The sequence below is a fragment of the Esox lucius genome, chromosome 20 (genome assembly GCF_011004845.1).
Source record: "Esox lucius isolate fEsoLuc1 chromosome 20, fEsoLuc1.pri, whole genome shotgun sequence".
NCBI classification, from domain to species: domain Eukaryota; kingdom Metazoa; phylum Chordata; class Actinopteri; order Esociformes; family Esocidae; genus Esox; species Esox lucius.
The window spans coordinates 23,652,864-23,665,054 of record NC_047588.1 but is presented as its reverse complement, the minus strand read 5'-3'; the positions used below and the strand labels follow the sequence as shown (position 1 = coordinate 23,665,054).

At 40.3% G+C, this 12,191-nt stretch overlaps 1 protein-coding gene across 1 annotated transcript; it reads left to right on the top strand.

Annotated features, from left to right (window-relative positions):
* Window positions 1-1,837: 1,837 nt before the first annotated feature.
* Window positions 1,838-12,171, top strand: tmem147 (transmembrane protein 147). The gene is given in 7 exon segments (NM_001303637.1): window positions 1,838-1,927; window positions 4,667-4,772; window positions 7,640-7,709; window positions 8,905-9,107; window positions 9,231-9,315; window positions 9,449-9,570; window positions 11,583-12,171. Coding segments are annotated over 6 exon segments (678 nt in total). The 5' UTR covers window positions 1,838-1,927; window positions 4,667-4,695; the 3' UTR covers window positions 11,704-12,171.
* Window positions 12,172-12,191: the final 20 nt, after the last annotated feature.

Genomic DNA, 12,191 nt, shown 5'->3' with positions numbered 1-12,191 from the left:
TGAGTTTGATTTTACCAACTGGGAGCACATCAGTACGGGGAAGGCTATACAACATGTCAAAAAGATTTGAGCACCATCAGTCCATTGTGAGGCAAATCATTTACAAATGAACAGCATTTAGCATGACAGCAACTCGGCCTAGAAGTGGATGTCCTTCCAAAATATAACCAAGAGCCACAAGAAAAATAATAAATCAGTTAAATGTCAACCTAAGCATAATATCTGAGATTTGCGGAAATCCGTTTCTGCATCTCTGGCTACTGTGGATGCTTCAACAATGAGAACACTGGATCAACAAATTAGAATCCTCAGCTGTCAAAAAAGAACTAAACTGCTCATCAACTTTGTCAGAGACCACCTGGACAAACCTAAACATTTCAGGAAGTCCATTCTTTGGTCCGATGGGTCAAAAAAATGTTTTGGTCACAATCAAAACCACTATTTGGTGAAAATCCAACACTGCCTACCACACAAAGAATATTGCCAACAGTCACACATTGTGCTCTTATAAACCTTGTCGACTGCATGTCATCAAGGGAACCAGGAAATCAGAGGTGTACTGGGAGATTCTTAAACGGAACATCAGGAAAACCGTAAAGGAGCTAAACCTTGGGTGAAAATGGGTCTTCAGATGAGACATGACCCAAAGCATTCAAGCATATCTACCAAAGAATGTCTACAGAGAAAGATTTTTTTGGATTGGCCAATAATCCCGACCTTAATCCAATTGAAGTGCTGAAGTGGGAAGTACATGTCAGACACCCCTCAAACCTTGAGTTTTATAAGGAGGAGTAGCTAAAAATCGCTCAAAGATGTCAGATGATGGTTAATGGCTATAGGAGACGTTTACTCCAAGTTATCACTGCTAACGGAGGTCCCACAAGTTATTGAATGAAAGGGTTTTATTTTGAAAACATGAAATCAGATTTTTTTATTGAATAAACCACCTTTGTTAAATAAACAAGGAAAATACACTGATCAGCCATAACATTATGACCACTAACAGGTGAAGTGATTAACACTGATAATCTTGTTATCATGGCACCTGTAAGTGGGTGGAATATATTAGGCAGAAAGTAAACATTCTGTCCTCAAAGTTGATGTTTTAGAAGCAGGAAAAATGGGCAAATGTAAGAATCTGAGCGACTTTGATTGTGATGGACCAAATTGTGATGGGTAGACAACTGGGTCAGAGCATCTACAAAACTGCAGCCCTTGTGTGGTGTTCCTAGTCTGCAGTGGTCAGTACCTATCAAAATTGGTCCAAGGAAGGAAAAGTTGTGAACCGGTGACTGGGTCATGGGCAGCCAAGGCTCATTGATGCACTTGTAGCTTAAATTGCTAAAAAAGTTTATGCTGGTACTGAACACATACACATTGCAATTTGTTGTGTACTAGATTCAATTCCTGAACAACAAGGTGAAAACATTTCTGTTCTGTCAGTGAGCAAGGCAGTTAACACTAATTACTCAATTTTTGATGGGAAATTTGCCCAACGGACAAATATTCCTTTTTCTTCCATTCCAAATCTAAAATGTTTTTCCCTTATTGGTATTTTCACATCTAAGGAAATTGGGCTGACTGTAAACGCAGCCTTTAGGTAACTGGGTGGTATTTTGAGATAGGGGTTCAGATTAGTAACGTACGTAGGGATTTGGGTACATTCATTAGAATCACAACAGCAAAAAATATTCAAGTCGTTAACAGCCCCACACTCCAGAACAGTAGGTGGCAGTGAAGAAGAAAGAATAAAACTTGTAGAAAGCAAGTGGGAGGAACAATAGGTCGGAGTGTAACCGGGGTCATTTATATCGCGAACTTTGTTAGTTTAGCTTCCGGTATTCATCCAATGATCTACCTATTAAAGCCTCATTGGTAGCTAGAGTGAGCAAACTAGCTAGTATTACCAATAAAAAAATCAATTTCAGTAAGTACACTAATTATTTTAATTTAAGTTTTATGTCTGCACATTTAACCTGCTTTATTTAAATACATATGAAATGTGTTATATCTTCGACATAAGTCCGTAGAGAAGCAGAACGTTAAGAGGAGATTCAGGGTGGTTTTCTGACATTACCTTGCTCGCGGCTAAGTTAGCTAATTTAAGAGGCTTATGTTGGTTACAGTTAGTCTTAAAAAGCTAGCTTCATATAGTTCTCTTTGACCAGCAGTATAAAAGGCTGCATGTTTCACGATTTACGAATGTACTGTAAGTAATCTCAAATTAAAGATGACTGGCGGCCCTTTAATCTCAGTCAATACTGTACAGTATTTCACTTAAAATCCAAATGTGCTGGAGTACAGAACCAAAACAACTGGTGTCACTGTCCAAATACTAATTGGCTGCACCGTAGACTACTCCTCATATAAAACCCGAAGCACATTTTGCAACAATATCAGATGTAAGCCTTTTTGGGTAAGTACCAGCTTTGTTCAGTGTCAGAGCGATTTTGTTCCTGTCTTAGCAGATGTGCTCCAGATATTTCAGGTTTGTTGGATGATGCTTGAGGACCGCAATTTTCCAACAGTGCAGCAGTTCTGAATGGAATTGAGATTAGACTGGGTCAATGTAGGGCATTTTCCTTTTTGTTACTGAGCTCCAATGTTGCTTGACCTGTAAAGACTGTCCTCCCGATAATGTTTTTGCGGACTGAAGACGATTCTCTTGCGGTATTTCCTCCAACTGTTGAACATGATGCTCAGTCCGTACTGTTGAGTAGCATCCCCACTGTGTGATGCTGTCACTATATACACTAAAAAAATAAAGGGAACACTTAATCATCTCTGTATAATACCAAGTCAATTAAACTGCAAGGATATTAATCTGTCTAGTTACGAAGCAAAATTGATTGTTAATCGATGTCATCTGTTTGGTGCAAAGGAAAGTGATGACAGGTGCACTGGAGAAGCAACAGCAAGACAAAACCCATAAATGTAATTGTTTTGCAGGTGGTGGCCACAGACTATTGCTCTCCCCTTATCCTTCCTGACTGATTCTTCTTTAGTATTGTGTTTTGCTAGTGTCCTTGTCACTACTGGTTGCATGAGGCGGTACCTGTATCCTATTCAGGTTGCACAGGCAGTCCAGCTCCAGGATGGCACGTCCATACGTACCGTCGCAAGAAGGTTTGCTGTGTCTCCCAGTACAGTCTCAAGAGCATGGAGGAGGTACCAGGAGATGGGCCGTTCCACAAGGACAGCTGGACAGGGCCATGGAAGGGCATCAACCCAGCAACAGGACCGGAATCTGCTGCTTTGAGCGAAGAGGAACAAGAGGAGCACTGCCAGAGTCCTACAAAATGACCTCCAGTGGGCTACTGGTGTGCATGTTTCTGAACCAACTGTCAGAAACATGCATGAGGGCCCTATGTCCTCTAGTGGGACCTGTGCTCACAGTCCAGCACCATGCAGCTCGATTGACGTTCGCCAGAGAACACCAGAATTGGCAGATCCACCATTGGCACTGCATTCTTTTCACACCATGAGAGCAGGTTCACACTGAGCTCACGTGACAGACATGAAAGAGTCTGGAGACGCCGTGGTGAACGTTATGCTGCCTGCAACATCATCCAGCATGACCAGTTTGGCGGTGGGTCTGTGATGGTCTGGGGAGGCATATCCTTGGAGGGTCGCACAGACCTCCACATGCTAGGCAACGGTACCTTGACCGCTGTTAGGTACCGGGATGAAATTCTCAGACCCTTCATCAGACCTTATGCTGGTGCAGTGGGCCCTGGATTCCTTCTGGTGCAGGATAATGCCCGGCTTCATGTGGCCAGAATGTGTAGGCAGTTCCTGGATGATGAAGGCATTGATGCCATTGACTGGCCCTCATGTTCCCAGACCTGATTCCAATTGAGAACCTCTTGGATGTTATGTATCAGTGTATCCGACACCGCCAAGTAGCGCCACAAACTGTCCAGGAGCTCACTGATGCCCTGATCCAGGTCTGGGAGGAGACCCCCCAGGACACCATCCATCATCTCATCAAGATTATGCCCAGACATTGCCAGGAGTGCATACAGGCACATAGGGGCCATACACACTACTGAGTCCCATTATGAATTGCAGTGATGAAATTCACACAAGTTGGAACAGCCTGTGATTTCAATAGTTTACTTTGATTTTCCGTGTGAGTTTGAATTCAGCCCTAAATCGGTTGGTCGGTTGATTCTGGTTTCCGTTGACCGTTGTTATTTCATTTTGTTCTCAACGAATTACACAAAGGGTAGTAAACATTTTGTTCTTTAATATATCATCTTCATCGAGTTCTGGTATGTGATTTAAGTGTTCCCCTAATTTTTTTTTTAGCAGTGTAGAAAACCTTTTTGTGGCCTTGGTAACAAGTTCCAATTTATTTAACTTAAGTATTTTATATTGTGGTATTCCTGTCTGTACAACCAATTTATGAATAAAAATGCCATTGTCTATCAACAATGTTTGGGAAGGTCAGTGGGATGTTGTCGGTCCAGGCACTGCCCAACCCTAATACATTATTTTATTAACTTCACTTTGCTTTAAATACAACTGACAGTTCAGGCATTGACAGTGCACGCTATCAGTTCAGACATGCAATTTGGCTAGATAGCTTCCTAAATAAATTTATGAATAAATGTAGCTTCCTAGCTGACTAAAATAAGTGTGTCCTGTCTCGTTTCTTTCACAGGATTCACCGGAGTGGAACTCCCTGGCAGTATGACGCTATTTCATTTCGGGAACTGTTTTGCCTTGGCCTATTTCCCCTACTTTATCACCTACAAATGCAGTGGCTTGTAAGTATCAGAACCTCAAGCACATTTATATTGTGAATTAGATGGGTGAATGGTTTAAAACTTAATCTGTGAGGTCCTTAATGTTAAAAGAATAAAAATAATTTATTACCAGTCATGTCATGAATAAATAGCAAATGCCTAGTGCAACTGTTCATTTGTTTTAACCCTACCTCAGTGGTTGATGGAGCAAAGAGTTAGGCGCTGCTGTATAATTTAATTGCAGTTGCATTTTAAACACACACAGATGAAGGTAGGAGGATATGGACAGAATATGGATGGGCAGTATCTGGCTATTAGGATTCCTCATAGTTTCTAGTTTGTAAGGCATAAAGACCAAAATCACCATTACTAAAATAAGCTTTATTCAACAGTAATTGCTCATGTAGCCATTAAGTTCCATGTTTACAAGCAAGTGGTTTTGATGGCATTTGGCACATAAGCACATACACCGATCAGCCATACCATTATGACCACCTGTCTAATATTGGTTAGGTCCCCCTTTTGCCACCAAAACAGCCCTGACACGTCGAGGCATGGACTCCACTAGACCTCTGAAGGTCTGCTGTGGTATCTGGCACCAAGACGTTGGCAGCAGATCCTTTAAGTCCTGTAAGTTGTGAGGTGGGGCCTCCATGGATCGTACTTGTTTGTCCAGCACATCCCACTGATGCTCGATTGGATTGAGATCTGGGGAATCTGGAGGCCAAGTCAACACCTTGAACTCATTGTGTTCCTTAAACCATTCCTGAACCATTTTTGTTTTGTGGCCGGGCACGTTATCCTGCTGAAAGAGGCCAATGCCATCAGGGAACACCGTTGCTATGAAAGCAAGCCATTTTATTTATATAGCACAGTTCATACATCGAAGCAATTCAATGTGCTTTACAAAGAAAAATATATGAAAATACAATAACATAAAAACAAATACTCAAATGAAAACATGTGAAAGGGTGCACATGGTCTGCAACAATGCTCTGGTAGGTGGTACATGTCAAAGTAACTTCCGCATGAATAGCAAGACCCAAGGTTTCCCAGCCGAACATTGCCCAAAGCATCACACTTGCCTTCTTCCCATAGTGCATCCTGGTGCCATGTGTTCTGCAGGTAAGCGACACACACGCCATCCACATGATGTAAAAGGAAACATGATTCATCATACCAGGCCACCACCTTCCATTGCTGTGTGGTTCAGTTCTGATGCTCACGTGCCCACTGTAGGCACTTTCAACAGTGGTCAGCATGGGCACCCTGACTGGTCTGTGGCTATGCAGCCCCATCTGCAACAAACTGCGATCCACTATGTGTTCTGACACCTATCAGTACCAGCATTAACTTTTTAAACAATTTGAGCTACTGTAGCTCATCTGTTGGATCGGACCACATGGGCCAGCCTTCGGTCTGTACATGCATCAATGAGCCTTGGCTGCCCATGACCCTGTCGCCGGTTCACCGCTTTTCCTTCCTTGGACCACTTTTGATAGGTACTGACCACTGCAGACCGGGAACACCCCACAAGGGCTGCTGTTTTGGAGATTCTCTGACTCTGTCATCCAGCCATCACAATTTGGCCCTTGTCAAAGTCGCTCAGATCCTTACGCTTGTCCATTTTTCCTGCTTCTAACACATCAACTTTGAGGACAGACTTTTCACTTGCTGCCTAATATATCTCACTCTCTGACAGGTGCCAAGATAACAAGATTATCAGTGTTATATCACCTATCTGTGGTCATAATGTTATGTACATGCCATACAGTGCATTCAGAAAGTATTCAGACCCTTCACGTTGTCCACATTTTGTTACGTTGCGGCCATATTCTAAAATGTATAGATTTTTGTCCTCTGATCTACACACAACATCCCATAATTACCAAGCAACAAGAGGTTTTTAAAACTTTCACTCAAAATACAACAGAAATGTTTGGGCCGGTCAATGGGATGATGGGGATATTCTGTAAAGGCTTCATTTATTGTGCTACTGTGGAATCCATTCTTTGTTTTCTCATATCATAGTCATTAAACTGTTTTAAAATTATTTTGGGCCTCAATGCCACTTGTGGCTCTCCAGAGATGAAATTTCAATTGTACATTCTATCAACTCTTATGGTAGCTTGAGCCCACTTGCTTAAATTATTACAATCACATGCTCTTAATCACTGCTCAACAGGAGGCTTTATGCCAGGCGGTCAAAACACACTAAACAAAGAGAGAAGTGCAACATGAAGCAATATCAAATATTTTACGTGGAAAACAGTACATTTTACGAGGGAAGCAGTTAATTTAAATGAATGATGGTCGGAATATATGGATGTCATCTGACCTGGAATATAGACATACATCTGTTAGTCAGGGTGTGGGTGAGGATCAGTCAGTGTCTGGTGACCACTATTTGCCTCATCCTGTCTGACATCTTTGCATGGTTGATCTCATAACAGCTCTGGTGGACATTCCTGCAGTTCCAAATTGCATGCTCCCTCAATGTTTGTGGTATAGATTTTTGACTAAACTGCACATTTTACTGTAGTGGCCTTTTATTGTCCTCAGCACAAGGTGCAGTTCTGTTATGAATGATCATGCTGTTTAATAAGCCTTTTGTGCACATTAAGCATTTCTGGGATCTTTTATGTCAGCAAATGAAAAAGGCGATCAACTTTTTACATATTGCCTTTTATATTTTTGTTCAGTGTAAGGCTCAATGTACCTACTTGGTAAAATGAAGTAAAAAATGTTTTAGTGTCAAATGTTTACTGAATAGTTAAAAGGTCAGCTTCCTTTGAGTGTTAGGAGGGTCCTGCTACCACTGTAGCCAACCATGTGTCTCAATGATGGATTAAAAAAAGATGTAAAAAATGTATCTCTTTCTTTTATAGATCAGAATACAATGCATTCTGGAGATGTGTCCAAGCAGGAGCTACCTACCTATTTGTGCAGCTATGTAAGGTGAGCATTCAATAACTCTGGGCTGACCCCCTTTAGTCGACTGGTCAGTTGTTAATGCGTTTTGCTTTCGGTCAACCAAGATTTGTATTGTCGATCAGTTTTTAAAAAGCATTGTTTGATCAAGCACATACTGCGGTAGAGTACTTGCAATGCTAGGGTTTTAGGTTTGATTCCCATGCTGGGCCTGTACAAACATCTTTGCACTTACTGGATAAGAGCATTTGTTAAATGTAAAGGAATAGACGGCACCCAAAGTGCCATTCCGGGATTAAAATATTTGAACAACAGCATTCCACTCAATTTGCAGGTGATTTATGGTGCACCTTACTTTATCTTACGTACTAACATTCTAAGTGAGTTTCCTGTAGAATAGTTTCTATGCAGCATTCATCTTCAACTATCAATGGATATTTGATAGACTTTTGCACAAAATGAAGATACAAAATCCGTCTTGTGTTATGAAAATGCTTTGGTGCCAGGAGCATAACTGCACAATTTGTGAATGATCAGGTTTTGTTTTGTTTCTTTGATCTCTGGCATCTAAAATAATGATGTTCATTCCCTCTGGAGTTATTTGTAATAATTCAGTTGGATTTTAATGCATCAGACAAGCTCAGGGCATATAGTTGTGTTCACTAAAACATAGTATGTCTTTTTATGGAAAAATACACATCTTAAAATATCGACCAGTGCATGAGCTGAAAGACTCAATACTGTTGGTTGACCAGTATTTATTTTTTGTCTGGGACAACCGTACTTTTCAGCATCACTACAAGTGTTGCATTGCTTTACCATCAGAATCGTGTCAGTTGACGTTCTACCTGCTACATCAGAAACCAACAACCATTGTTTTTTTTCTCCTTTTATTAACAAGACCAAATGAATGCATGCATCAGCCATTGAGAATCAAACCTTGGTGAATCATGAGCTTCAACAATGCCATTGGATGAAACGCAACTTTCATTGACTTCAAATGGAAGATTCCCTCTGCCTAATGATTGATGAAAAATAACGTAGATGTCTGTCTTGTAGCAGGGCTATTACCGTAACTTAATTCCTTCCTAGAAAAATGTCTGTTCTGACTTGCAATGTAATATATAATCATTCCATCAGCAGAGCTGATCACATGGGGATGCACATGAAACACTGCTTTGATAACTATGTAACCAGCATTATTATAACGGTACTCTTCCAGATGTTGTTTCTAGCCACATTCTTCCCAACATGGGAGGGGGGAGCTGGAGTGTATGACTTTGTTGGGGAGTTTATGAAGGCCACGGTTGACCTAGCTGACCTTCTGGGCCTGCACCTGGTCATGTCCAGGAATGCTGGAAAGGGCGAATACAAGATCATGGTGGCAGCAATGGGGTGGGCTACAGCAGAGCTTGTTATGTCAAGGTAACATCTCTTTCTGCTTTCCGTGGGTCATTTACTGTGAAATCTCACTGGAATATTGAAGTGGCAAGTTTGTGTAATTCCATTGGTGTATTTTGTCTTTAATCGTCTTGCCCTGTCCAACAGGTGTATCCCTCTATGGGTGGGTGCCAGGGGCATTGAGTTTGACTGGAAATACATACAAATGAGCTTTGACTCCAATATCAGCCTGGTAAGTCACCTTTCACTGATATACTGCTGAATCATATAATAATTTGTATTGATTTTCAATCGATAATGAGTACTTGGATGGTGGGTTTGGAAGCGGTTAGGAAAGAAATCAGTGTTTCTTTCTGCTATTTCAGGTGCACTATATAGCCATGGCAGCAGTGGTGTGGATGTTCACACGCTATGACCTCCCCAAGAGCTTCCGCCTACCTGTGACTGTACTGCTTGGGCTGTGTGTCTACAAGGCTTTCCTTATGGAGTGAGTTTCACATACCTAAACATAGCCAGAAAAGGGATCACTGGAACAGCATACTCCAGAAATGGTCGTGCTCACAGTAGCATTTTAATTAATAGTGCTGACCTTTTCTGGGCATGGTACTAAAGTTGTCTGTACACTACTAGTGGTCTTTGTAGCAACATTTCCAGTGCCCTCCATCAGTAACTGTAAAATCCCAAGGCATATGAAAATACGATTAAAAGATGAATGTGAGGCAGAGGTACAGAATGTCTCATTTTATTTGTCAGTTACATTTATGTTTTGCCAACAAAGAATGACAGCGTAGTCTGAGTTCCATACTCCATTTATGTGAGCATCAGTGTTGGTACATTTGGCTCACATTTGTTTCTAATTGATCAGGTGTTTCCTGTTGCATTGATTGTTCAGCTCTGAATGTGTCATTTGTTCTATTCTTTGCTTTTGGAGTCTGTGTTTGGAGAGTAGTAATAATCCAATTTGAAGACTAGGGAGATGTCTATGAAAGAAAAGCTAGAAATTTGGAGTCTAAAAGAGAAGAGGACTCTTCAAGATGCAAACTTTGATCCGCACCAAAAACCGGAAGGCCAGATTAGAATTTGCTAAAACTAAAGAGATGAGCCAGAACAGTTTTGAACAGATGAAACAAAGGTAGAATATTTTTCAAAGTGATGGAAAGTGTGAAGAAAAAAGGAACTACAGATGATCCAGAGCCTGCCATCTGTGGGCTTACTAATCTTTGTTGATGATGTAACGAATTAAGGCAACAGCAGAACTCCGAAGTGTACAGAAGCATCTTGGCTACCAATGTACAAGACAATGCCAGCAAAGTTATTGGGCAACAGTTCACTATCAAACAGGACAATGACTCAAAACACACTGCCGATGCAACCAATGTCTTCATCTGGGAGAAAAGTAAAATGTTTTAGACTGGCCAAGTCAATCACATGATTTAAATCCAACTGAACATGCATTTCACTTGCTGAAAAGGACAGGCAACAGCTCAAAATGGATTCTGTAAAGGCTTGGCAAAGCACCTCAGAGGATGATACCAAGAGTTTAGTGACGTCAGTTGGTCGCTGGATCATTGTTATTATTGCACACAAGGGATTAGAGAATAAATACACAATTCTATACTTATAATTCTCCCAATACGTGTGCTGGCACAAAATAGGGGATTGGAACTCTGAAAGTGCTGTTACTCTTAATTGGTGAAAGATGCATGTTGAAACAAACAAATGAAAGGTGGTGGTCTATACGTGATCCTCATTCAATCTTTTAATTGTCTTTTCAGGTGCCTTGACTGTACAGCAAAAGCAATTTTGACTTTTTACTGTTTTAATACTTTTATGTAGGGCCCTTTAAAGACATTGTTGACTGTTAATGATCAGTGTTCACAAAGTGTTTATTTTCATGATATCAACCTGCAACCATGCCAGTTGAAGGCTGTTTTGGTACTCCAGAAGACTTGTTCTCCTTGGACCCAAAACTTCATTAGCTCGATGTAGAATATTTTCCTGTGGAAGTCTGCTCATCACCCTTCTATTTCTCAATGCTTCAAAGATGTAATGTTCTTTTTTAAGCTTAACTAAAACAACTCTTGTCTTAGGTGTACCAATTATACATTTTCAAGGAGATGGCAACCATTTATATCATACATAATGTACTCTGTAATTACATAATTGGTACATTATCCAGTCCAAGTAGGTTTTAGTCTAGGTTTTGATTGCTTATCTTTTTGTACCTATTATGTAATGTACCTATTTTTTATGTAAAATCTTGGTCCTTATCATGTTGATAATTGTGTAAAATATATAATTAAAATATTATATCTATAAAGTATCTATAAAATGCTAATTTCGTGAAGTTGCTTAGAGGAAACATTGGTAATCAAAACAATTAAACCTTCCAAGATCATATCATCCACTGTAATAATTAGAAGTTAGTGCAATAAACATATGTTACATAGTAACTGGCATATTATAAGAGGCTCTAATCTTTCTCCTCTGTCCTCTTAGGTTGTTTGTCCATGTATTCCTGCTGGGGAGTTGGACTGCCCTCCTAGTAAAGGCAGTTCTCACTGGATCCATCTCCATTTGTTCCCTGTTCCTCTTTGTCACACTGGTGCATAGTAACTGACACTGTCTGGGTTCTTTAGTACACACACAGGGTCTTTCAACTAGACTGGTCCTCTACAAAACATTTTTTTTATCACACAGAAAGGGTGCTGGAATGTCATCATTCATAATTCCGATTTATGATACTTCGAGCTGATGTTATTTTTGTTGGATTAAGTATGATTCATTATTTATAACAAGCATATGAAAGAACATGCCTTATTAGTACCGTTACTAAATTACCTTTTTATCTATGCTGATGATACAATACTGTTACTTTGTGCTCAGCTTGGTTACTGCAGGTATGAATGAGATTAACTTAATTTCCTTAGAAATAATTATAAAACATTGGCACCCTTTGTTCTTTATGAATTAAGCAACGTAATGGATTATTTATATTGTCATATTTGTAAGATTACGTAAAACATGTGGTAGAGTGATCCCACAAACTGGTTTAGTGAGGCATGAGTGTTCAATAAATGTTTTAATATAGTACTTTGGTGCACTGTG